We start from the raw sequence: 25,278 nt of genomic DNA, 5'->3' as shown, positions 1-25,278 counted from the left end.
TTGTCAAGGTACCTTGTTAGCTATGTCCTGGTGAAAGCTCGCATATGGTTATCTGCCGCGGCCGGTACAGTGAATCCAAGTTATTTACAAGATGGGCTCACGGTTGTAAGCCTGCTGCGCGAGTCCAATGTCTACGCAGTCATAGCCATTGCAGCACTGGTTCTCAGATGCCGTCGATTCATTGAGACTCAACACGCCTCAACCAGCACCAAAGGACCTCACTTGGACTCCATATACAGCATTCACACCACTATCAACATAGCCCTGTTTCCCGTCATATTCTTCTTCTCCGGGCTGTATTACACGGATCTGTGGTCCACTGCGACAGTTCTGTGGGCTTATGAGAACCATCTGAAGCGTCTCACTAAAAAGACGACGTTCCGGAATGATATAGTCACGGTCGTTTTGGGCATCGCGGCCCTGTTCATGAGACAGACAAATGTATTCTGGGTCGTTGTCTACTTTGGTGGCCTTGAGGCCGTACATGCCGTCAAGAATGGGGCTGTATCCTCCTCGAGCAAGGCTGTCGACGCTGCAAATATCAGGGCTTTTGCGCCCGCTGCAAAAGCATACTGGAATCTTTACGCGACTGGTAACATCCACGACCCTCCATTGAGTGTAGCGAGTGCCTATGGTGAGTTTTCTTTTTTTTTTTGCATTTGCATTTGCATTTGCATTTGCATTTGCATTTGCATTTGCATTTGCCGGTTCTTTTCTCATTTCCGAGAACCTGCGTCTTCTGACCAAAAGTTCACAGATGTCGTCTGGCTTGCACTCAGTGTTGCCATTGCAGCCGTGCATAACCTCCCAGGAGTTCTGCGTCAGGTCTGGCCCCATGTTTCCATTCTGGGGCTGTTTGCCGGATTTGTAGCCTGGAACGGTGGCGTTGTTCTTGGTAGGCTTGACCTTCTGCTGCCATTGTGATGGAAGGCCACGGTACTAACATGTTAGGACTGCAGGTGACAAGTCTAACCACGTTGCGACCTTGCACTTGGCACAAATGCTTTATATCTGGCCCCTGATTGCATTCTTCTCAGCTCCGCTGATGTTGAGCTGTTTAGTCTCAACCGCCCTTAACTTGCAGAAGTTGCTTCAGGGTCGCAGCGCTCAGTCTCAAGAGGAACGCATTACAAAGTCTAAGCAGAAGGACTGGGCCCTGAATTTCCTCGCCTTTATTTGGAAGCACACGAGCAGTGGGTTCCCATTCCCGCTCTGGTATGTTTCGGCTGCAGTTGCAACAGCCATCGTCCACAAGAGCACCATCATTCACCCATTCACACTGGCGGACAACCGCCATTACATGTTCTACGTGTTTCGCTATTCCATCCTCAGAAGGCCCGAGGTCAGATACCTGCTTGTTCCTTTCTACGTAGTCTGCCATCGCCTCTGCTGGCACTTGCTTGGTGGTAGCTCGACGCAAGCTAGCCAGCGGAGCTGCTTCATACAGGCACCGGGCGTCCAGGCTGTATCGTCGGTCCCACCAAAAGGTGACGCCAAGTTAAAAGATGCGGGCAGGCCCGAGGACGGCGGTGAATCACTCTCCACGGGAGTGCTGTGGCTATTGGCCACCGCGCTATCCCTCATTACTGCCCCGCTCGTCGAGCCGCGCTACTTTATCGTCCCGTGGGTCATGTGGCGGATCATGGTCCCGGCTTGGAAGGTAAACGACCCGCGCCCTGGAGAAAAGGGACTCCTGAATGCATTGCGCTCGTGGACTCAGGGGCTGGACCTGCGTCTCGTGTTGGAGACACTTTGGTTCGTAGCCATCAACCTCGGAACCATGTATATGTTCATATGTAGGCCCTACCACTGGAAGGACGTGGACGGGAAACTGATGGACGAAGGTCGGCTGCAGCGGTTCATGTGGTAACATAGAATCAGCCTCAAAATGACTCTCTACTGTGGGACAGTTGCTATGTAGTTTTATAGCCCAAGTGCTAAATTGCACAAAACCTTTCCCGTATATTCTTCATACTTTGTTCTTGTGCACATGTCGACACTCCCCCCCAAAAAAAAGGAAAAGAAAACAACCCGTCCAGTACATGATGGTCCCCGTAGAGAAAATACCATCCCAGCCCCCAACGCCATTTCCTCGCCGTCTTCACCACATGCACACGCCACTTATTTACCCTTGAACCTGCGTCCAAGTCCCACAAGGTCAACCTGGTACATTTGACAAGTGAGGGGGGGAAAAAGGACGAAAAGAAACATTGCCATACCCATATGCCTAGGATAGAGAAAGAAAGAAAAATAAAACCAAAAAAAAAAAAAAAAAAAAAAAAAAAAAAAAAAAAAAAAAAAAAAACAACTTTTTAGTGCTGTGAGGTAAAAACAAAAATCGGTACAAAGAAAAGAAGAAGAAGAAAAGGGGGAGAAGTTAAAAGAAAGTAGAGAAAATAAGAGGGAAAAATCATAAACTCAGTCGATCTAGACTCAATCGATCACCGCTGCGCACCCGCCGTATGACGCCCAGCCTGAAGAAACGCTCCTCGCCCGTCGCCGTCCTGCCGCCGACGTACCACTTTTCCGCCCCTCGCACGTTCTGAAAGCCCTCTGTGCTGCTGTCGCTGCCACGCCTGCGCCCAGGAGCGGGGATCGGAATGCCGGTCGTCGCGGTACGCGGAGACTGTACGCCAGGGCTGGACTGCTGATGGTGCTGCGACGCCCCGGCGGTGGCGGGCTGTGTTTGCTGTTGAGATGACGAGGACGAGGACGTAGCCGAGGACTGCTGCTGCGGCTGCGTGCTCCTGGCAACCGCCGCGGTCGAGTACGTCGACGTAGATGATTGCTTCCCCGGCTGTTGTGATGACGTCGAGGCTAACGGTTGGGTCTGTTGCCGAAAGGCGGCGAAGACGCTCGTGAGGAAGAAAGGTCGTTGGGATGGCATCGTTAACGGCGTCTCCTCCCTCCTAGTTCTTTGTGGGTTGTAGTTGCGTGATGCAAGGCTGCTGTGGCCGGTGTTTGTGCGTGATTTGAGTATTTTTTTTTTTTTTTTTCCTTTCGAAGAGGGTTTTCTCGTATCGCGATTCGACGACGGATAGGCCTGTGTGGCACTGATTCTGTGTGTCGGAGAGTACGATCGGGTTAACACGGCCTAATGATATTCTTCGCAGGCGGCAAGGCAAGGCTTGGCTTCGGCGTGCGGCTTCCGTGAGGAGTTCAGTGGTCGGGGACGGTAGGTTCGAAAAGAGGACCAGTCCGAAGGAAGCTGAAGGACAGTCGGAGATATATCAATGACGAAAACCTCCTTCAACGTTTCCTTGTTCCCGAGTTTGCTCCCTCTTCCCCGCAAAGATTTCAGGCCACCCAAAAACCCCAAGGCAGCCTAGTTCGCTCCACCACCAGAAATACCAGGCTTGGCTTTACTCGATTTATGCAGGATGAGATAGGTGGGCAAAAATGATTGGGGATCGGACCGGTTTTGCTGTCGATTGAATGATCGCAGGTTGGTCGCTTTTTTTTTTTTTTCTTTTCTCGGTATCCTGCAGCGCTCGGATAGGATCGGGGGGGCAATGCGGCGTTTATGTCTGTTTTGAACCTCAGCCCTCTTGAGGCGTCAAACCAAATCAGGTTTGGAGTTGGTTATGATTTTTATGTTCTGGCGAGCGATTTTTCTATTTTACTTTTTCGTCTCGCATGTGACGGTAGCGTCAAATGGGCTTCGTCGCAGCTGTTTAACTATATTTGGACGTATCGGAGGAATGGAAGGTTGTAGTTGAGGGGAGATATAATGGTGTGGTGTGTGTGGTTTGATGGTAGGCTGGCCTAGGCTTGAGTTCCGGAGCGGGTACATCTGTCAAATTGTATGGGGTATGGTGACGAATTAATGCAACGCGAGTAGCCATATTAGCACCTTTCCGTTCTTTTGGAATATGAATCGGCCAAACTCGGAACGTTCCCCCGCATTGTGATTTCAGCTTTCCAGATCCAAGTCTTTGTAACATTGATGCCCTACTTCTTTGTACTGCGTATTCTACCGCTAATTGGTACAATAGGACATCTAAGCTCGCTCGGTTTGTATTCTACTATGTATTATTCTATACATTTGGTCCTGTACTTTTGGAAAGCCACCGACTCATTGCTAACTTTCAACTCAACTCTGGTCCAATTACTTGCAATGCCAAGAAAGAACCCAGTCATAAATATCCGGCAATCATGACAAACTGCTCGATTGTCACTCGCTAGTTTTGCGGCCTGCAGTGGAAGTGGAGTTTGCTGCTACTCTACTCTGGAGTTGGGCGCAAAACTTTTCCAACGTGCAGAGTTAAAACTGCGGCTCTGTGATGATGGGAGGAAGCGAGTTCCTGCGCAACAAATTTCTTTTTTAATCAAGTGATTGGGCCAGCGTTCAATAATTATTGGCTGTCTGTGTCTGGCAGCCGACGCCTGGGGCAATCTACGGTACAACGAGCCTACCTTCACATGCTTGCACCTCGCTTAGTTTGCCGTCGACAATTCTTTGGTGGTCAGCTGAGATGCGAGGCTTTTGTGAACAAACTAAAACTTCCCTGTTGTCTCCCGCAGCTGTAAAATGTGGAGATGCGGGGCATGAGGTCATTTCCAACAGATTGTCTAGGATTTGATGCTGGGTCTGGTGCGGGGTGTTGATGCACGTGATACCCCTGAACTAAGCCCCTGGGACAACTCCTGTTGGCAAAACTCTAACTTGGAAGGGTTGTGGTCTGAAAAGGGGATGCATGCAAGGCTGCATGTGTTGAGCTGTTGAGAAGATGCTATGTGAAAACTAGACTATCAAGCAACTAAGCTAGTCTAAATAGTCGTAAGTTGACAACATCTCGTATGACTGCACACGTGTATAGAAACTGATAATAGTTTTTGTGGTGGCAAGATTGTTGTAAATTAGGTCTTGTTCCTCGCTGTAGAAACAAGAAAAGAGGGGAAGTAGAAGAACAAACTCCCCAGTATGCCGTACGAAGTTTAAGACAAAGAAGAAAAACAAAAAGGAATGCCACGCTGATGAGCCTGCTGAAAAGAAGATGAAGCGCGCTAATGCAAGCCACTCCCAACTCCTATTTCCTCCCCCTTATTATGACTTGAAGCCTCGATAAGTCCCGAAGACTCCAACCCCAGCCACGAGAGAAAAAAAAAAGCCAAAATGATACCCCTAACTCCGCTTCTTATGCGCCCTTTATTTTCATTCTGATGTGTTTTGCTGAATGCTGTGAATGTGTAGTTGTTGGTGTAGTTGTTGATGCTGGCAATCTGAGTCGAGGTCAATTACTCCTCTAATCCTCCTCGTCAAACTCCTCAAAAGCCGCGTCCTCGAAATCCGCTGCGTCCTCCACAGGCGGCTTGGGAGCAGGAGCAGGAGCCGCGGGAGGAGCGGCGGGAGGGGCCGGGGGAGTGGCGCCGGGAGCCTTGGGGGGTGCCGGAGCCGGAGCCGGAGCAGGAGAAGGAGATGGGCCGGCATCCTCAACAGGTTGAGGAGTGTCGATGGGCTCGGTGGGGTTGACCCCGTTGATGCCATTGATCAGGTCGCCGATGAGATCGCGCTGCTCGATATCCTCAAAGACCGGCTCGTTATCCTGGTTGGTCTCCTCGATGTCCTCCTCAGCACGGGGGAACTTCTTTCCCTTCTTTCCCTTCTTGCCCTTCTTTCCCTTCTTGCCCTTCTTGCCCTTCTTTCCCTTCTTTCCTGCTCTGGGTGTCAGTTGATCTGGATCTCAAGAAAAGAGAGAGTGCATGTGGTAGAGTGAGGAGGGTAGGGAGAAAGTCCGCTCGCATACCCTTCTTTCCCTTCTTTCCCTTCTTCTTCTTCTTGCCGCGCTCCTCGAGGAGGTTCAGCTCGCCGGCACCCATCTCCAAGGCGGCAGAGACCGCGGTCTGAAGAAGTTTACATGTCAGTATGCCTTTTTCTGTGTGTGTGTGCTAGACTACGAGGAGATGATGATGAGGTGAGACTTACTGCAAGCTCGGCTGAGCGGCTAACCATTGCCATTGTTCCATCATCCATCCTAGCGGGAACAGGAGCAGCGATAGCGGCGGCGGTGAAGAATGCCAGGCCAAGAGTGGCGGCCTCGAGGATGGTTGGGATATGCATCTTGAGAGTTGTTGCTGTTGTTGCTGAGTAGTTGATAGCGAAGGGCTGTTTTGCTGTTTATAGCAAAAGATGTTTGTTGTTTTGTTGTGTTGTAGCGAAGGTTGTCCTGTTTGCTGTTGTGATGATAAGGATGGAGAGGAAAAGAAATGATGGAGGATTGTGGCAGATTTCGAATTGTTTTATACAATCCTCTCGCCCACATTCCCAAGACCCTTTTACCACAACAATCAGCCGTAGCAGCAGGTTCTGCCCCTGACGGCACTCTTCGCTGCCCTCTTCGGTACGTCTGTCATGATGCTTACTGGACCGCTTGGTCGTGAGGTAATAGCCCCAAAAAAAACCTTGGAAAGAGTCCAAGCGTGAATGTACCGACGGATTTTTTCAGTCGTCATGAACCTTCACTCCATGCCTTGTTTACCACCACGCTGGTTCTGCAGCCAAAGCAGCCGTTGAGAAACAATGACAGTGGCATACTGTTTGAGTGAGCACTGCTTACCCGTTGGCTGCCTCCTCTCTATTCCAACTGGGACCTTGACGGGATCATCCGAAGCAAGTTCGGGCGAAGAAAATCTTGGGCCTTTCAGCAGGGCTTTCTGCCTAGTCGGGAAAACGGGGTCGCGATGAAAAGAAGATTCAGGGGTTAGCGAGAACAAAATAGAAAACATCAGACCCTATGAGGCCATGTAGTGTAATGCAAATGCCCGGATCGGCCCATGGCTGCGGGCCGTAGCTACAGTTACGCAGGGTACCACTAGTCGACCTGCTTGCTTTGCTTACCATACATCTATATCGTCGAAAAGGCTACTGACTAGTAGCTGTAAGGCAAGTGATTGAGATGAGATGGAGATCTGGTGCGTCTGGTACGCTTTGATCGTGCATCTGAACATGCAACTTTTTGCTCCGGGCTGCTTGGTAGCAGCGAGAAACAACAGATTGAACGAACAAAAAAGAAAGAAAGAAACGAAACCCCTTTATTCCTCGTACCGAGCCATACCTATTCCGGCTGCAGCAACCCACAACATCAGATTTACGTTTAGGTAAGCCAGCTATGTCAAAATGGTGACTATCATAATGCATAACCCATTGACCTGTACACGACCCTTTCCTTTACAGTTGCCGCATGTTGCCTAGAGGAAGAAAAAAAAAACGTTTTCGGGACGCAGAGCACCAAATTTAGAAATCAGATGACTTAAAGAGCCCGTAAAAAAAATTGAAAGCGAGATCAGCAAGTGAGCATGAGTTTATGCAACGTATCGGACCAGCTAAGTTATTATACAATGTAGGCTGGCGGTCGCCACTGAACCATCCGGGGAAGTTTTATCCAGCCCTGCCAGGACACCCTCGCTAGATTCATGATCCAACGGCTGCTGCCGTTGCTTACAAGGTACGCGTTCAAAGAAAATGGGACGAACAGAGAGCGGCATATAGTGCTAACTCTTTCCAGACTTTGGTCGAGGCATTGGGGTCAGTATCATAGCCCAATATTTCAACAAAGAGATATATGACCAGGATGTTCATGTTCTACAGTTATGAGAGCAGTCAGTTTCTTGGATTAGGACTGTATTGCACGCTAAAATTTGACAAAACAAACCAAGTGTCATATCACGAACAGCCACCGTCCGATGTTGCATGAAGTGCGGTTTGTTCACAGTAAGATCCCAACAGGTAATGATGACGATTGTATACTGATCTTGGTCTGGGTTTTTGGTCTGACTGTAATCCGTACTTGGAAAGCCGAATGCAGGTTATCAGGCTAGTCCTTTTCTCGTCCGAACCAAGATTGTTAATGTGCAGGTGAAGACAAATCAAGACTAGAGACGTTGTGAAATCAAGTCAGCGCTTATGCGTTGTCCTCCTTTACACGTGATGATTCAGAACACAAAATGGTCGACAAAAAACAAGACAAACCCAATCAAAGTCAATACACTTGTCATTACAGAGCAAATAACGGTATAGTTCGTAATTACACCTAACAAAAAATCTAACAAGAAAATAATGAAACAGACTAACATGCGAGCAAATTACTCCGTGTTGGAATGAGGGTTTGCAACCCCGGATACCGTGCCAGAACCCAACTTGTTGTATTCAATGTTGACTGACTCTTCCTCTTTGCGCCCAGAAATCTTCGAGTCTACACCGGGGTGAGGATTGGTGTACTGCCTGCTGCCCGAGCCGTGATGGCCTGAGATTCCAGGATTAGGCCCAGATGAGAGACTGTAGTTTTGGGTTGAGTCCTGACTCTGGCCGTAGCTTGGCGGCGAAGGCTCGCGGCGGGTGGGAACCCCGTGCCCAGGGGCTTGGGCAGCTGTGCCAGTCGATCGTGGATGCTCGACGTGTGACGGGTTCTGCGTTGGGTCCTCAGCTCTATGCGAGAATGTCGAGAGTCCATGACCGATACCGCCTGCCGCGACTGCAGAGCCAATTGCAGCTGCATCCCCTTGGATGGTGGATGGGGAGCTGTCATGCCTCTGCTTTGCCTGCAGAGAAGTTGGCATATCATGGTGGGCCTGAGATTCAGGGTGACCGGGAGCGGGAACGGCGGAACGATGCTCAGGGACACCACTCGCAGGCCCGCCACCGTGTGCAGGAGATCGTTGGACTGATCCAACACCTGTACCGGGTACATTTCCGGCATTCTGGCTCTGCGAGAGAGGATGAGCCGAGCCAAGGGACTGCCTGGGAACGTCGTTGTCAGAGGCATGGATCTGATGCCTTATGGTCTCGGTACCCAAGATTTTGACGTAGTCAGTGCTCTCAGCACGCTGAGGCATGTGAGGTTGGCTTGGCTCCTGCTGATGATGACTGGCGGCAGCGGCACCTCCTGCGAGGGCGCCCACGGCGGCGACTGTACCAGCTCCCTTGCTTGCCGGAATTTCATCGGTAGCGGAAGAGGGTGTTCCCTTGAGTGCGTTTTGCTCCTCTTCTGTGTCGACTCCAGCAGCCTTGGCAATTGTGAGAAGTTGCGATTCGAGAATCTGCTTGTCCTGGACAGCCTCTGGATTTGCCGCCGCCTCGGGCGACTCACCAGACCGCTCCAGAGACGATTGCACTGTAGCCGGAACGCCAGGGGCGGCCTTTTCGAGGGCAGGGTTTGCGTCAGCACTCCCTGTGGCCGCCGTAGTTGTTGTGCCCAGTGCATTCTTCACGGAATCGGGAAGGGCCGAGGCAGCATTCTGCACGGCCGACTGGGTCGTCTCTCCTGCAGTTGCAGCAGCGTCGAGAGTCGTATCCCTGGCCGCCGGGTAGTTCTCAACAGCTTTGTTTGTAGCCCATGCCGCGGCTTCTTGTGCAGCCTTTGCAGCCGCAGCCGCGGCGCTTGTCGCAGTGACTGCAATTTCCTGGACAAACTCGCCAGCAGTCACGGTGTCTTGGTTGTCATTCTTATTCAGAGCGGCATCGACCTGAGCCTGCTTATCTGCTGGTCTAGCCTCGATGGGGCAAGCAACTTGCTCCAGGACCTGTTCCTCGGCCGCGGATGCAAGTATTTCCTCGTCTGTCTTCTTGAGGGAGGGCTGGATTCCATCGGTTGGGTGAGAGGTGTGAGATGTGTAGTCTGACGGGCTTCGGTCGTTTATCGAAGTAACAATGGGTGCATCCTGGCCTGGACGGGTTGCAGAGCGTGGGCTTGCCGTGTCCCTACCAGGCTGTGGTGCCTCTCCAGTGATCACGGGCTGGGTCTGAGGGACAACAATGTTTGCAGACAAAGCGCTGGAAGACTTGTTCGACTCGCCGGGAAAAGCTCCTGGCACGTTGGGAGTGGGAGGGTCTTCGCGCACGATGTTGCGAGTACCAGTGTTGAGGTCGGCCATGTTGGTTTGATTAGTGCTTTAGAGATAAAATGAATTAACTGAATTGATGATTGTGTCGCCCAGTCGATATGTTTCTGATGCACAAAGGGTATTTTGTTGTCAGGTTTGTGGGAGAGAATCAACTTCTATATTGTCATATTGTCCAGTGCAACTCAAAGCTTACAACAGTTTACGTCAGTGATTCGATCCTGCTTTCCTTCTCGGAATGCGTGGCATTGTTCTCTGACCTACCCCATCCGGCAATCGCCCAGAAGTGACGCAGCGCTTACCCACAAATATCATCAGTGGCATTTTACGCCAAAGTCGGTTTGTTGCAGCTTGCAATCAGATCAGAAAAAAATAGATACAACAGAGATGTCAAGCTAAGGCTTGCGTCAAGCCCGAGTCCACTCAACAGTGTAGGCGGCTTACAATGACGTTGTTGGTTCCCACAGCACCCCTGTCAATAGCTACCGTTATGGTTTGGCGGGGGGTTTTGGAGACAAGCCAAGCTTTTGAGGGCCGCTGAATTATCGTCATCATTGATGGGCTATCGGTTTCCGTTGCCTGCCCGCCTACCAACTACCTACCTAGGCCGGCTTGGTATGCATGGAAAAACATCCCATGTCGGGTCGATTGGTGATCTTATCCCATAGAAGCAATAAAGATCGGATCCCTTTAAAGGGACCAAAAGTTCCGCAGAAAATGTGCCGTTCCCGACGACCGAATCAAAGAGGAATGACGGGCGGTAATGTAATGACCTCATCACTCCCTACCAATGGAAGATTGGTATTTGCACCAAACAAACAGCCAGCATGCAGTTGGCAAGCTGAGTCTGGGAAGGCGCGCCTAGGTCATTGCCTAGCAAGCCTAGTTCTGGTTCTAGGTCTAGAATAGAGGAGATAGCCACGTACCCAAGGTAGCAAGGCAGGTAGGTGGGTATGCATGCATGCACGTAATGTAGGGTGTCAACCGTTTGTCGATCGGCCTTCCCTCACGAGGCTGCACCGCTTGCCTCCACGTCGGCATCCCCCTCGCCATCCGCCCAGACGACAATATTGGTAGGAGGGTCCGGCAACTCGGCAAAGAAGCGTCGGACGCTATCTTCGGTGTATCTCATACTGAAATGCACAAGCACAAATGTCGTGCGGGGAAACCGGCGTACCACAGGCTCCAGGTCTGCCCATAGGGTGTGCTTGGTCTTCTCGGCCTGGGCCCGGTGCTCTTCGAACAAGAAGGAGCACTCGGTGATGACTACGGGGATCCCGCCCTGAAGCCAGTCTGGACCCGCTGCCAATGTTGCTGCAGTCGTGTCTCCTAGAAATGCGAACAATGGCGTCAGGTGCGGCGCAGTGATGGCCTCGGCACCTTGGGCCTGCCGCAGCTCCTTGAGTTTAGCGCCCGGAAGATCACGATATTCGGGCCGCAACCGCCTCGAATTCAACCCAAAGACGTAGCCGAGACAAGGTACCGTGTGGTCACATGCGAAAGCGGTTGCCGTAAAGGTTGGGGCCCGTCTCAGCGCAATGGTCTCGCCGTCGGTGAGGCCGTGCATCACATGCGTGTCCAGTGATGTCCGGCCCTTCGGGCGTATGCCTTTGCCGTCCCAGTCTCTATCAGCCTGTGCGCGGTCCATCGAGCCGGCATGGCCCTTGTTTTGACTTGATGCTCGAGCTTGATGATCCTCAACCTCAGCCTCATCGCCCTCGTCCCAGTCCGCAGCAGCCTCGAGGTCCTCAGCACTGATGAGACCTCCTTTGTTCAAGAGAGTTTTCGCACTGATGAAGGCTTCGAGTGCCCATACCATCTCCTTTGGACAGTAAATGTCTGGCCGATCAGCCCTGGTGACGAAGCAGGGCGCGAGCAGCGTGTGGTCGCTATGGCCATGTGTCAAGAAAATATGCTTTGGGCGTAGGTTGTTGACGACAAGACCAGCGTCAAGCAGCAGGTTGAGCTGCGGGATGACAAAAGAGGTGTGCCAGGCTGCTCGTGAGCGACCTGTCAAGACATACTGAGAGTAGGGCGCTGGGAACCGCCACTCTAAGATATCCGACCGAGGCGATTGCGGGAGCGGAGTTGCGAAGCGAGGTCTTGAATTCTTGGCCGTTTGCTTCTCTCCTTCCTTTCCAGATATTGTAGCGTCCATCTCAGTGATTGCACTCAGCAAAATTCAAAATTTTGGCAGATGAATCGAAAAGTGAAGATGAAGATTCAAGCCATCTTTCATTCATGTCCAGTTGGCGGTGTCCATTCTGCGCTCCGCCAAAAAAGAAAATCCCCACTTATATTTGCTAGTTAGTCAGTCAGTCAGTTTCCTTCCAGCTTCTCGTCTTACCCACCCAACAACCAGTGTCAGTTCAACCAAGCTCTCAACCACTGCAGTCTTACATCTTGGGAGATTATTGCCTGTATAAGGACATTTACGAAGTTGGTTCAAAACGAGCCCCGAATGTTTGATCTGTGGCTCGCGCATGCAACTGACATCGAAACTCCCTACTTTATGCTTCCAAGACCATGCTTTATCAGCTTCCTGAACTATTACTTCGAACGAGGATCGTGGAATGGTAATCATTATATATTCGAACGTAGTATTCATTGGCGCAGCAGTAGTGGCAGGGCATAGTATATGGCTGATGCACCTTCTCATGGACACGCATGAACCTGCCTGCATCGTCTCTTCAGATCCTGCCGTCTCCAACCCTCAAGTTTGCCACATAATCTCACTGAGGTTGAGCAGTTTGTCGGACATCTGCCTCTTGGCAGCACCTGCAATTCCCCTCTCAGGATTTGCAAGCTGCTCACTGAAGCAAAGCTCGATCAGCGCCTTGAGCTCGTCGTACGTAAACCTTATCCCCTCCTTCTTCTCATCCGCCGCGTCCTTCTTGGCCCTCTCAAGAATCGAATCCGGTCCAGCTTCGAAAAGGCCAAAATAGTCAGCAGCACGAGCAAGATCCACACCTTCCTCAATGTTTTTGAGGTTTTGCTGCAGCACCAAAATATTGAGCTTCATACGCCCACAGCCCTTGGCGTTCATGGGCGACACCATAGAGGCGTTGACTACGAGATATGTGTTGATCAGAAGCCCAAGGCCACCCCGTATGAACGACACCTCGCGCTCCCGAAGGTAACGTGTGATGGTTTCGTCGTACTGAACCAGCTCGCTGTTCAGAGATAAGATTTGTGGATCTGGCTCCGATACTTCCTGGTCAAGCAGGTATGGCGCAGTCTCTGGGGAGAGGGCTATTCGCAACGAGTACGCAATACGGCTGCGGACTTCCATGTGAAGCGTCAGGAGGGCCGTGGCAGCGAGCTCTTCATAAGACGATACAATGCCATCGAAAGATCTGGATGGATGCGGGTTAGTTCCATTCAAAAGTCCCCAGAATTCCTGCATGGGACAACTCACTGGACTGTCTCCTGCGTCATAGGCAGGTACACAGGACCTTGCTCGGTTGCCGGCTTGTTCGGGTCATTCAACAATGACCAACGCTTGTTGGCCTTGGGCATATTTGAACTCGACGAGTCGGCTTCATTCTTTGTGATGTGGCGTAGTCCTAAAACCTTTGTAGCAAGCCATTTCATACTTGTGTAGAGTAGGCATACGGAAGAAATTGTATCCCTATCTGAGATGACATCGCTGAGCTCGAACTTCTTCTCGTTCGCATGCTCTATGAGCAGTGCTATCTCCTTCTCCAGCAGCTCCGGTTCGGGACTGGGGCTATCGGTCATCCAGAGCTGTTTCACAGTTTCGAGTATCTCGCTCGGCTCTGTGGCCATCGTAGCTGATGCTCGTAGTGTTTGGACCTCACTACCGCCTTGCTCCTCAGTCTTCGCAACTAATGTCCTGTACCAGCGGAGACAGCGGTCGTAGTAACGCATCATCTGGGCAATAATGAGGGTGCTGAGAGCTTGGTCATGGGGGATTGTTCCTAACATGCGACAAAAGGCCGTGACAATTGCAAAGAAAGACGTCGTGCCCTTGAAGACAGGTCGGCGTGCCACCAGACTCCAATCTGGGTCTTGCTGGAACGAGTCAGTCTCCCCAAAGACGGTATCGCTAAGCTTGCCCAGGGTCTCGTCCAGCTGTGGCTGAAAGACATTCACTAGGAAGTTGTCAAGAAATGAGGTAAGGGTACTTGTTGCCAGATCTGAACCAGGTGGAACAATGCCCTTCAACCTTTGGAGGAATACTAATGTCGGCGGCAACAAAAGACTCATGTTAAAAACGCTCGGCTCAACCAGTGATTTGTGAACTTCGCCATTCTGGCGTCCATTGTCAGGACCCTGGCCGTTGTTTCGCTTTTCCTGTTGGACACGACCACCCGCGGCAGCTGAGGATTTCTTGTCACCAGTCTTGTCCGATAAACCTGGAACCGCTGCGCGGATAATTCCATCCAGTTCTTCATATTCAGTCACAATCTCTGCAGACTTTGCGTCTGTTTCAGCAAACTTGAACAGATCTTGTCGGACAGCTTTGCCGTTGGTGGTCGCTCCTGCTTTTGGTTGGTTGTATTGGTATACGTCGGCGTCTGTAGTGACATAGCTGTGAAGCAAAGAGCGAATCTCGTTCTGGTACAAGTTCCACAGCTCTTTGAAGCTGCCGAGAAGGGCGCTGTTATTTCCAGCACCTTCCCGCCTGATGAGGGCTTTGATGTACTCATGTAGAACACGCTGACCCTCTGCAATGGCCTCAAACTTTCCATAGAGCGTCCACAAAAGATCGTAGATAACGTCTGCCCGGAGTTGTGTTTCGCGGCTGCCATAGACATGTAATCCATTCGAACTCGAGGAACCGCCACGTAAAGAACTCGGGTGCTTCTGGTCCACCTCATTCACTGTCTCGTTGACTATAGCGAAAAGCTCGACTGGGAGACGCTGCTTTAGGGTGTCTATGGCAGTCTCAAGTCGGCCTAGCTTGTTTAGGGACTCGATCACCAAAGATATATAATAAAATGTGTCTGCTTCTGGGTTTCGAGCTGGGTCTTCCTGCACGGCTTTCTCAAGGTCCATGACATCCAGAATAGCATGGAATGGCGCCATGGTGCTCGTCTCACCAAAAGTCTCGCTTGAATGACCCTGGGTCTTGGCCAAGTACTGCCACCTTTCCTGGCAGTATGGCGACTTGAGATACAAGTGCTCGTGCAGTTCTTCGATAAGAATGTCCATAAGCGCCGTCTCCTGATTTGCCAAGTAGCTACGCAGATCACCCAGAGCACCAATGTTGTCCAGCTCAGGCTTCATCAACTTCCGCATGGCCGTCTGTAGCACCTCGACCGCGGTCAGGAAGCGCTTCTCAGATATCCGCGCCTCGAGCTGATCAGGCACCTGCCTGAGTTCTTCTAGCTCATTGAGCGTCTGCAGTACCCCGTCATACATTTGCGACGTGTTGTAGAGCTTCTTAAGTTCCGGGTTGGTAACACAAAGGGCGGCCTTGGATGCAGCCAGCGACTCTTTAAGATTGCGCACCTTCTTCTGGGATGACTGTATGCTTCCCTGAATCTTGTGAAAGGTACCAATGGAACTGTTGAAACCTTGATGGTAGTCATGGACAATGTTTTTTAATGAGTCCTGCAGGTACTGGTGTGTGTTTCTGAAGTTCCTATATTCATGGGCACGTCCGACCGAGCTGGTATCCAGCAGCTGGAGGGCGAGTTGCACGGGAACGCAGTCGTTCTGGCACATGGCCGGCCAATCCTGCTTGATATGCTCAAGCACCTGGTTTATCTGGCGTTCGGCATTCGACTCGGCAACACGCTGCGGAGCTTGTCGTGGAGGGGGGCCGCTGCGGGAGGAGGGGGGAGCGGCGCTCCGTAAGCTCATCTGAGCGGGCGGTGTACTACTAAAACGGTCGCCGCCATATGTGTCGCCATACGGGTCATAGTCTTCGCCGCGGTCTCCGCGATCCATGCGGTCGTATCTGTCACCTAATCGATCACCGCGGTCGTCTGAGGGCCGCCCGAAATTGCCATACCCATTTCCATTGCGGTATGAACCGCCGCCATATCTGTTCGCCATGTTATCTTGAGGTAGTCGGTTAGGTCATTGTTTATGGATGGTCCCGCGGCATGCTAAGTTGCGACTTCGAATCGTTTCGGCGTTTCCCGTATGGTCTGTTTGCATGAGCGCGTTTTCTTCAGCAAAAAAATTCGATTCACTTAAACGATACCAAGGACACCGTCCTCGATTGGGGGAGAATGGATTATGGATGTCTGAGACGCGGAAGGCTGGTCGTTCGGAGCGCCCTAACCCTGCACTCCCCATATCAGCCCAAACCCCGACAGTACAGTGTATGAATGTGCGGTATCTTGCGTTGCATGAGAGCCGACAAGGATAGGTAGCAAGCTCTGAGTCACGTGCTCTTCATCATTTTCTGGTGCAGGGTGGGTGGCAGCTATGAGCTGGGCGCCCGTGTGAAAAGTAGCTCCATTGATGAACAAGGGTCCAATTTTTCCGACAAAACCGTGCTACCTCCAAGTGTGAGACCGCGACGCAAGAGACAAGCAACGCTTGAAGTGCCATTGACATTTCATCTCGCCCAGACACAATGAGCGGGCTGCGTGAGGTGTCCCGGTGCATCCGGCAGTTTCCCAAAAGACCCCTTACAAGACCGGTAGCACCCCAGAGCATATTTCGACGATGCGCGTCCTCGCAGGCCGCTGCCGCGCAAGTCGAAACCACAGCCCCGGCAGTAAAAGCAGAGCTTGATGATTTGGAGCAACTCTCATCACAAAGCGAGGCCAAATTTGGCGAGGACTACAAGCAGAGGGCGCCGTGGGTTGGGTTGAAGGATAGAAACGCATTGCCTGGCGGAAGGTTAGTTAGCCTCCCAGAAGACTCAGCCAGTCTTTATTTCATATAAAAGAAGAACTCAAGCCCAAGGCCTTCATATCTGAACTCTGGGGGATGATCTGACATTCTGTATCTATTTTGCAGATACCACTACTTCCCTCCTAAGTACGACCGAGGTCCGTTGCATCCACTGCAGGTACCGCGTCAGTCGGACCCTACCGCACGAGACTTCGTCCCTGGGCCCTTCAACAACCCTCGGCTCCGTCAGACGTACGAGTCCACGATTATGTCCGATTACCTGACTCTCACCTACAATCACATCCCTCCCGGAGAATATACCAAGCCCGTCGACAAATCACAGTTCCGAAAATGGGAAGGCGATAACCCATACTTTGAAAACCGTCCGCTGCGCCCGCCTCGAGGCTCTGCCCGTTACCGTATCGCTGAGCATGACATTAGCTTCGCCAATGTCCCCGAGATCACTCAGATCACGCTTGCATGCCACGTGCCCGAGTCTAACAACAACCCGTTGTACCTCTTTACGGCCCGTACCATGTTGCAGACCATCACGGGCGTTGTGCCTGAGGTGACCAAGTATAAGCGGGCTAACGCTGGCTTTGGTCTCCAAAAGGGTAAGGCCAGCGGTGCAAAGGTCACTTTGAAGGGTAACCAGGCATATGAATGGCTCGACAAGTGCATTCATATCGTTATGCCGCAGATCAAGGAGTGGCCTGGAGTCAAGGGCAGCACTGGTGATAACAAGGGCAACATCGCATGGGGTTTTGAGCCAAAGGATATGGTTCTCTTCCCTGAGATCGAGTCCAACATTTCGGTAAGTGTGCCTCAAGGCATATCCTTTTGAATCCGTATAGCAAGGCCACATGCTAACTGGAACTACGCAAAACAGACGTTTCCTCCTAAGATGCTTCCTGGTTGCCGTGTTTTCGTCACCACATCGGCAAGGTCAACAAGGCACGCTCGGCTGCTTCTTCAATCACTTGGCATTCCGTTCTACGGATCCCTCGCCTGAGTGCAATGAGGCGTTGGCAACGAGCTGTCTGGTCAACCCGATTATACCCAGCTGTATACTACATCCTGTACATTTTGTGTAATGCCACCCAAACAAAAAAAAAAAAAAAAACTGTAGACACCATTTTAAATTTCCTTGAATCTTCCATATTTTGAGATAAAACTGTTTGTTTGTATGCGAAGCAAGGTATTAATTATGACCCAGAATACGCCAAACGCCGGTCAATCCGCCCAACATGCTGCGCCCATTACCAAAATTTCCAGTCCCTGATGCCTATATCATTTATCCAGATCTCTCGTTGCAATCATGGCCTTTTCAGCCTTCTTCAAGCCTTGGGAATGCCAGCCTTGAGCAGATCGATGACTGCATCTACGGCATCCATATTGGTTGCGTCAACCTTGTCCGACTTGCCACCCCGCTTGCCTACCTCCTCCACTATCACGTCCATTGCCGGCTGGTAGTTTCGGCCAGCCGAGCTCAGGGCATAGACGGCCTTGCGCCTCACATCCTCCCTTTGGTCTTCGGAGGTGGCCAGTTTGACCAGGCTCGGCAGTCCGCCTAGGGCTAATAAGCGTTCTTGACAAGGCTCGTTGTTCTGAACGGCAGTGCCGATGCACCACGCGGCCATGCGCCGCAGGTCCGGATGGTCGCTGTCCAGCATGCCAAGCAGGGGGGTCCAAAGCGACAGCTTGGAGAGGTTGTTGGCGTTGTCGAGCGACTCGATCAGCTGCTCAAAGTTGTCAAAGGCTACCAACTTGTTGTCGAGCGTGACGTCCGGCTCTGTGCTGGTGATGACATCCATGGCAGCCTTCATCAGCTCGGCTTCTGAGGGGCCGCCGAATAATGCTGCAAGTACTTCCGGGTCAGGGCGCTGTAGCTGTTGTTGCTGGTCTGCTCCTGCAGCCGGCGCACTGCCATTGGGGTTGGTGTTCTCAATGCTCCATTTTAAGAGGGCGTTTAAGTTTTTGTCGCCCATCTTGGTATTCTATCAAACTTTGTGCTTTATTTTATTTTGATTTTGATGTTCTTGTGCTGGGTGTTTTGAAAAGGATAACGAAATGGTGGGGGGCGACGTGACGCTTGATTGGAAGCCTCTAGTAAATGGTCATTGTTCGCGGGCATGATCAAAAAAAATAAAAATCAAAAATTATATACGACTGCATAAGTGGTACGCGACGTGCGTTTTTCTGCAGCTTGGAGCTCTGATGTCAAATTGCGCGACTCGAGAAGGTTCAAGAAGCTTCGGTCCAGTAACGGTTTAGCGGCCAGTCGAGAACATACCTCTCTCTGTACAAACGGCCCTCACAAGTACCGTCGATACTGCAAGTCTATCATTGCAATTCATAATTCCGGCTCTAATCCAGTTTCTTTTTTTACTAAGTATTCCTTTTTAAACCATATAGCTTATTTCTGTCCCAACCGTTTCAGCAAACTATGATGCTTTTCTAAATTGTTGTTGCTTTTACTCTGTGCTTGCTCTAATCCTTGCTGGTCAAGGCACAATACCAAAGCTTTTATTACCCCGCCATGCCCCTCCATCTTCTACTCATCCGAAAAGCAATGCGTATTGGAGTATATTTCAACGTGGGCTCAAGAAACAGAACACCTGAAAACTGAAATTGCTGGCGCAATAGACCCGAGTTGACCCTGTCAGCTGTGGAATGGCCATGTAGGCGGCAGTTACGTGTATGGTGACTTACTACGCATGTGGCTGAGGCACGTAAAATTACGAGCCTACATACGACCTCTTCCCTGAGCTTATGTGGTCCTGGTGAGTGAGGTTCATACGAATATCCATGATGTCTAACTTGCTTAATCAATGGTTAATCAGACCGCGCGGTCATGAAAAGCTGATTCGCTGCCTGGCATTGGCTTGATTAATTAAAGGATGACATCGTAAGCCGAGATTGCTAACTGCAGGAAGATCTCTTCCGGGTTGTTTATACACCCCGAAAGCGCTTGGTAAAACGCCCGATAGCTTCCCACCCAAGTCTGAATAGGCAGCAAAGGCTGGCAGGTGTACTCCATGAAGCACAGCTTCTTTCAGCAATGAGCTCAGGATTACGAAGCGCTGCGTACCTCTACCTGATACACGGATGGTTGTACAGTCAGTCAAGCTTCACGCACGGCGGTATCGTGGGAATGCTACTGGGCGATATAGGACGCATGAGAAGTGGACAATATTAGACGATACATGTGAACGACTATATTCTATAACCAGGAGGGGTGTAAGTACGTTTGGGTATGAGACAGCACTCAAACAGTAAATCAACCCTATAGGTAATGCTGCTGCCTTCCTATAATTATCTATATACGCGCAAGCAGCGGAAATCCGCCAAGTGCAGCACAATAGTGACATCACAAATTAACGCCAGGCGGCTTGCATGTGCGAACTTTGACCATGAATTTTGGGAGGGTTTCCCCCGCACTGGCGCACTGGCTTGACAGCCCTCCTTTTCTAGCGCTGCTACGGGTAGGCAAGTTCTTCTCAGATTTTTAGGCTACTGCCATAAGGCAGTGAATCTGCTTGGGTGCAAGACAACAGCACAGCAGCACAGGCAAGGTAGACACCTCATGTAGGTACCTGAGATAGGCAGGTACCATGCCCAAGGTAAGGTGTCAGAGGCACTTTTATAAGCTGGAGCTTACGTACATGCTCGTCGCATGTGCTAGAAGTTCAACGTGCAATCTCGTTGGACTGGCACTGTATCTATCACCAGCAAAATCCCTTAACATCAAGCTCCACCAGGATAATACGTAGTGAACCATGACGGCGGGGGTGGGCAATGAGAGGCGAGCGATTCGGCTTTCTAGCAAGGCCAGGCAGGCAGCCCTCTGACCAATGGAACCCCGTAAACCGGCCAGCACGGACACCCTCCAGTCAGTCCAATGTGACATCCTCTCCTTCCGCCCCCCGGCGCCCACATCCACACAGACCAGCCGGCTCAACCAAATTGACAAGAGGCCAACCTCGCCCTCTAAAATCTACTACGTTCCCATTCAAATCTGTCGTCTGACAACAATCTCTGCTCTACATCCTCAGAAGCATCATTGCTCCGGGAACTGCGCGTCCATTCGACTGACCGCTCTTGTTTGATTTGTCTTTCCAGAGTAATTTCTTCTCATAAAAAAATACACATTTAAACCGTCACGATGGAAGGTATGTCGTGATGCTTTTCACCCACCGCCTTCTCCTGCCGCACACGACAGGGACCAAACAGCTTGCCCTTCGCCAGCATCATCGCGAAAATGATGGCCCATTGCCTGCGCTTGACCGTGGCCATGTCTTCATGCGCACAATGCTGATTAGATTTCATCTCTGCAGAGGAGGTTGCCGCTCTCGTCATCGACAATGGGTAAGCTTTGCATCATGTCTGCAGGCGCTACCAGCCACACCAAAAGCTTCACTGAGGTCCCCACCGTCCGGTCGACGATATCGACGCGACTCTATCCGCATTGCCTGCGACCTCGACAGCTCTCTGAAGAAACCAAGACCAACTCGAACGCCGCGATACTGACCATGTTTTGCGTAGTTCGGGTATGTGCAAGGCCGGTTTCGCCGGTGACGATGCTCCCCGCGCCGTCTTCCGTAAGTGCCCCGCAATTTCCAATATGCCAACCGTCAGCTTCGGGCCTGTCGACAGATCTCCTGTGTCGCATCCGTGATACTCGACCAGAATGAGAGACTGATGCTTTTTGCGATTAGCGTCCATTGTCGGTCGCCCTCGTCACCATGGGTTAGTACTCCATTTCCCAGGGCCCACATTGGCCAATCCTGCCAAGGCCCTAGTCCCTGGATGATGTCCATCGAGTCGGCACAGCTCTGACAGTTTGCATAGTATCATGATTGGTATGGGCCAGAAGGACTCGTACGTTGGTGATGAGGCCCAGTCGAAGCGTGGTATCCTCACTCTGCGGTACCCTATCGAGCACGGTGTCGTTACCAACTGGGACGACATGGAGAAGATCTGGCACCACACCTTCTACAACGAGCTGCGTGTGGCTCCCGAGGAGCACCCCGTTCTATTGACTGAGGCTCCCATCAACCCCAAGTCCAACCGTGAGAAGATGACGCAGATCGTCTTCGAGACCTTCAACGCCCCCGCCTTCTACGTCTCCATCCAGGCCGTTCTGTCGCTTTACGCTTCGGGTCGTACCACTGGTATCGTGCTCGACTCCGGTGATGGTGTCACCCACGTTGTCCCCATCTACGAGGGTTTCTCCCTGCCCCACGCTATTGCTCGTGTCGACATGGCCGGTCGTGACTTGACCGACTACCTGATGAAGATCTTGGCCGAGCGCGGTTACACCTTCTCCACCACCGCCGAGCGAGAAATCGTCCGTGACATCAAGGAGAAGCTCTGCTACGTCGCTCTTGACTTTGAGCAGGAGATCCAGACTGCTGCCCAGAGCTCCAGCTTGGAGAAGTCTTACGAGCTTCCTGACGGCCAGGTCATCACCATCGGCAACGAGCGCTTCCGTGCTCCTGAGGCTCTGTTCCAGCCTTCGGTCCTGGGTCTTGAGAGCGGTGGTATCCACGTCACCACTTTCAACTCGATCATGAAGTGCGATGTCGACGTCCGAAAGGATCTCTACAACAACATTGTCATGGTATGTTGTTATGGCCATCCCGATGGAGTAAACCATCTTTATTCACGTGAATGACCTGCTAACATGAGGATGATAAATACAGTCTGGTGGTACCACTATGTACCCTGGTCTTTCGGACCGTATGCAGAAGGAGATTACCGCCCTGGCACCGTCGTCGATGAAGGTCAAGATCATTGCTCCCCCCGAGCGCAAGTACTCCGTCTGGATCGGTGGTTCCATTCTCGCCTCGCTTTCGACCTTCCAGCAGATGTGGATCTCGAAGCAGGAGTACGACGAGAGCGGACCTTCCATTGTCCACCGCAAGTGCTTCTAAGGTATGGTAGACTCCCAGATTGTCGAATATTCCGATTATCAAGCTGCGGCTGTTGACATTTCCCCCCAAAACTACCTAGCGCATAATCGTAGCCACCGTTCTCTCAAGTTTCGGACCGACTCGCAGCAATATCGGCGACGAGATAGACCGAGATGCTGGGCTGCTCGCGACTTTGAGAGGCCCATGTCTTCGAAAAAATTTGGTCGTGATGTTCGTGGGTTGGGGGAGGCATCTCTTACACTGCAGGAAAAGTACGATGGCATTTGTCCTTAAGTAGTTCGGCGTCGTCGCGCGGAGAAACCGGGCAGACGGAACACGTGTTCGGGAGGTTGATGATACAATTTAGCTCTGTTACCCTTCTTAAAGTTGATGATTTCACGTTACTTTCGCGGCCAAATTTACTTGGTCGACACCAGTGGATCAGGCGTCAGGTGCCGTTCGAATTATAATGCCATCGCTTTGCTGGAGTTTGCTACATTTGCAATAAAATCAGTCCTTAGGCTTGTCCACGTCCTCTTTCAAGGTTCGTGATAGAAGCCTCTGCTATATCGTCTACATTATCATTGGCCTCTTTGTTCTTCTCTGCCTCGAGCTTCCTGTACTTGCGTGCGCTCTTTTTCGCAGCACTGGCCCTCTTCTTCAGCTTGTGCGCACCCACGATGGCGGACCGACTCTGGTCCCCATTGTGCAGATCATCTAGCCTTGTGGCCAGGATTTGCCTGGCTATCTTTCTGTTTTGATCTCGGGAACGGGTTTCCTGACATTTTATGACGATGCCGGTTGGGATATGCTTTAGTTGGACGGCGGAGTTTGTCTTGTTCTACGGTATATCAAAGCAGTGCATCAGTAAGCTGACGGGATAAAGCTTGGGTTGGAAAGGGAAGGCAAGTCCCCCACTGTGACTGAGTCCGTACAATCTTCTGTCCCCCCGGCCCACTGCCTTTCAGAAAAGCCTCTTCAATTTCGGTCTCTGGGGGTGGCTTGGGCCGTAAGGGCATTTGTTTCATCGATAGCCATGACGTAGTAAAGGTTCGAGTCTGCGGCATGGGATGGAGTTCTCCCAATTGCCCGCTGTGATGGCTCAGAGCTCTAATGCTCCGAAAGAAAGAAGCGACCTGCCTACATCTTCCAAAGATGTTGCCCATCAAGTGCCCCGTTGGTCTTGACATGATGATGTCGAGGCAGCGCATTCCATGACCTTGGAAGAGAGGGTTGAGCGCTCGCTGGTCAGCAATGCCCCTGGAGGCTGAGGGGTCGGGCTGGGTTGGCAATAATGTGGTGACAAGACTTGCGTTATTCGAAAAACGCCCGGCCTCCGAAGTTCGCAACTTCCTGTCCGTCCCGGGCTACGCGGTCGCGACTGGGCGGACAACGGACGGGCGTGATTTAATATGGGGCCGCTTCTCGGCGATTGGGACGGCTGGCCCACTGAATCTTCTGAGAACGACCAATCGAAGCCCAGCAATTCAAAGTAAGTTGGCCAAGGCCCGCTCGCCGCTTATTTTTCCACCCCTGTTCCACCAAGAAGGTTGCAACGGGAAAGCGGGAGGCCGTTAATTTGGCGGGCATGACTTTCGCAATTTGAGGTGCAACCAGGCAGGGACCCCTTTTATTCTTACAACGACGACGACGACTCGGGAGAGAAGGTTCTCCGGCCAGCCAAAGCTTGTTCTCAACCTCTACTGCCACGCTTTTTATATTTGCATCGTTCAAGCCACCAAGATCAATCTATCGCATCCAAGTCAGGAAACTTTTCCCGTTTAAACGCCCCCCTTCGTGTCGCTCAGATTTCCCCTTCAGTTCAGTCCAACGACGAAAAGTCCGAGTTCACGCGTTAAGCCGCCCCTCCGAATCAGACGTGCGAAAACCTGCCAGGAATATACGGCACATTCTGCGCGCTATCATCTTCAGAGCTGCTGAGAGACTCGGCGTTTTTCTTCCGTTGCCGCAAACATGGAACTTCTCGACCGTTTTGGCAAATGGGCTCAGCTCAAGATCTACCAGATCGAAGTCACCTTCTCTGTTTACATGTTCACACCTACCGAGCGGTTCATCTTTTGTACGAGCCCTTTTGTCCCCCCCACCCCCCTCCAGCGGTAAGAATGCTGACAGTAGGTGTCACGCCCAGGGTCCATTGTCTTCCTCGTCAACGCCCTCACCCTTATCGCCACGATCCTGTACATGCCGCAGCATATTGTCTTCATCGTGAACCGCGCGTGGTTTTACATCAACGGCGACAGCATCGATGTTGTCGGGGTGGCAAAGGACGCCGCCCAAACACTGGCGGTGAAGGCCGCAGCCAACTCGCAAACGATCAGTTCAGAGGCCATCTCGGAGATTACAAACGCGGCAACCACTGCAGCAAGCGTAGTTAGGGAGTTGTAATATATCGGACCCCCTTGTTTCGAGAAAAGTGTGGTATAGGACTTGCTAAGTCGGCCCTCTGACCATGGTTTGTTTGGATATATTTTTTCCACTGTTTCTTGGGGTTGCTTTAGTTCGGGAACCTTGGTTCGCAGCTCACACTAGACTACAGAAGTGTGGCTGCGTGGGCGTTATTTGGGCGTTTATAAAGACGGTGTGCGAATCATGGGAGACATATTCCGGATAGACGACAGCTTTGCTGCAGGCAGTTCACTGCGCAGAGGATCATCATATCACACTAATAGAATAATAACACGGCATG

At 51.5% G+C, this 25,278-nt stretch overlaps 11 protein-coding genes across 11 annotated transcripts in view; 4 read left to right on the top strand and 7 right to left on the bottom strand.

Annotated features, from left to right (window-relative positions):
- PpBr36_04467 (uncharacterized protein) overlaps positions 1-1,870 on the top strand; it is a gene marked incomplete at both ends in the record, with an annotated part of 2,468 nt that extends 598 nt beyond the window's left edge. Inside the window, 3 exons of the mRNA XM_029891627.1 lie at positions 124-634; positions 758-895; positions 1,062-1,870. Of these exons, the coding sequence (XP_029750043.1) occupies positions 124-634; positions 758-895; positions 1,062-1,870 (1,458 nt within the window). The remainder of the gene's footprint in view (positions 1-123; positions 635-757; positions 896-1,061) is intronic.
- A 540-nt stretch (positions 1,871-2,410) lies between these two features.
- Positions 2,411-2,887, bottom strand: PpBr36_04466 (uncharacterized protein; the record flags this gene model as incomplete). Its single annotated transcript, XM_029891626.1, has 1 exon — positions 2,411-2,887. The coding sequence occupies one exon, from the start codon at positions 2,885-2,887 to the stop codon at positions 2,411-2,413; it is 477 nt and encodes a 158-aa protein (XP_029750042.1).
- Positions 2,888-5,246: 2,359 nt separating this feature from the next.
- Positions 5,247-6,061, bottom strand: PpBr36_04465 (uncharacterized protein; the record flags this gene model as incomplete). Its single annotated transcript, XM_029891625.1, has 3 exons — positions 5,247-5,677; positions 5,748-5,844; positions 5,927-6,061. The coding sequence occupies 3 exons, from the start codon at positions 6,059-6,061 to the stop codon at positions 5,247-5,249; spliced, it is 663 nt and encodes a 220-aa protein (XP_029750041.1).
- Positions 6,062-8,082: 2,021 nt separating this feature from the next.
- Positions 8,083-9,870, bottom strand: PpBr36_04464 (uncharacterized protein; the record flags this gene model as incomplete). The annotated part of the gene is made up of 1 exon (XM_029891624.1): positions 8,083-9,870. One exon carries the CDS (start codon positions 9,868-9,870, stop codon positions 8,083-8,085), a length of 1,788 nt encoding a protein of 595 aa, XP_029750040.1.
- Positions 9,871-10,843: 973 nt separating this feature from the next.
- PpBr36_04463 (uncharacterized protein) lies at positions 10,844-11,995 on the bottom strand (the record flags this gene model as incomplete). Its single annotated transcript, XM_029891623.1, has 1 exon — positions 10,844-11,995. The coding sequence occupies one exon, from the start codon at positions 11,993-11,995 to the stop codon at positions 10,844-10,846; it is 1,152 nt and encodes a 383-aa protein (XP_029750047.1).
- Positions 11,996-12,550: 555 nt separating this feature from the next.
- On the bottom strand, positions 12,551-15,864 carry PpBr36_04462 (uncharacterized protein; the record flags this gene model as incomplete). Its single annotated transcript, XM_029891622.1, has 2 exons — positions 12,551-13,193; positions 13,256-15,864. The coding sequence occupies 2 exons, from the start codon at positions 15,862-15,864 to the stop codon at positions 12,551-12,553; spliced, it is 3,252 nt and encodes a 1,083-aa protein (XP_029750046.1).
- Positions 15,865-16,393: 529 nt separating this feature from the next.
- PpBr36_04461 (uncharacterized protein) lies at positions 16,394-17,668 on the top strand (the record flags this gene model as incomplete). Its single annotated transcript, XM_029891621.1, has 3 exons — positions 16,394-16,662; positions 16,783-17,470; positions 17,546-17,668. 3 exons carry the CDS (start codon positions 16,394-16,396, stop codon positions 17,666-17,668), a joined length of 1,080 nt encoding a protein of 359 aa, XP_029750045.1.
- Positions 17,669-17,993: 325 nt separating this feature from the next.
- PpBr36_04460 (uncharacterized protein) lies at positions 17,994-18,644 on the bottom strand (the record flags this gene model as incomplete). The annotated part of the gene is made up of 1 exon (XM_029891620.1): positions 17,994-18,644. One exon carries the CDS (start codon positions 18,642-18,644, stop codon positions 17,994-17,996), a length of 651 nt encoding a protein of 216 aa, XP_029750044.1.
- Positions 18,645-20,976: 2,332 nt separating this feature from the next.
- PpBr36_04459 (uncharacterized protein) lies at positions 20,977-22,592 on the top strand (the record flags this gene model as incomplete). Its single annotated transcript, XM_029891619.1, has 5 exons — positions 20,977-21,024; positions 21,202-21,257; positions 21,375-21,405; positions 21,508-22,279; positions 22,362-22,592. The coding sequence occupies exons 2-5, from the start codon at positions 21,209-21,211 to the stop codon at positions 22,590-22,592; spliced, it is 1,083 nt and encodes a 360-aa protein (XP_029750542.1). The 5' UTR covers positions 20,977-21,024; positions 21,202-21,208.
- Positions 22,593-23,088: 496 nt separating this feature from the next.
- On the bottom strand, positions 23,089-23,761 carry PpBr36_04458 (uncharacterized protein; the record flags this gene model as incomplete). The annotated part of the gene is made up of 2 exons (XM_029891618.1): positions 23,089-23,412; positions 23,507-23,761. 2 exons carry the CDS (start codon positions 23,759-23,761, stop codon positions 23,089-23,091), a joined length of 579 nt encoding a protein of 192 aa, XP_029750543.1.
- A 784-nt stretch (positions 23,762-24,545) lies between these two features.
- Positions 24,546-24,977, top strand: PpBr36_04457 (uncharacterized protein; the record flags this gene model as incomplete). The annotated part of the gene is made up of 2 exons (XM_029891617.1): positions 24,546-24,651; positions 24,721-24,977. The coding sequence occupies 2 exons, from the start codon at positions 24,546-24,548 to the stop codon at positions 24,975-24,977; spliced, it is 363 nt and encodes a 120-aa protein (XP_029750544.1).
- Between the last annotated feature and the right edge of the window lie 301 nt (positions 24,978-25,278).

Source organism: Pyricularia pennisetigena, chromosome 6 (assembly GCF_004337985.1).
Source record: "Pyricularia pennisetigena strain Br36 chromosome 6, whole genome shotgun sequence".
In the NCBI taxonomy this organism is placed as follows: Eukaryota; Fungi; Ascomycota; class Sordariomycetes; order Magnaporthales; family Pyriculariaceae; genus Pyricularia; species Pyricularia pennisetigena.
The sequence above is the reverse complement of the archived record's forward strand: the minus strand, read 5'-3'. Positions and strand labels throughout refer to the sequence as shown.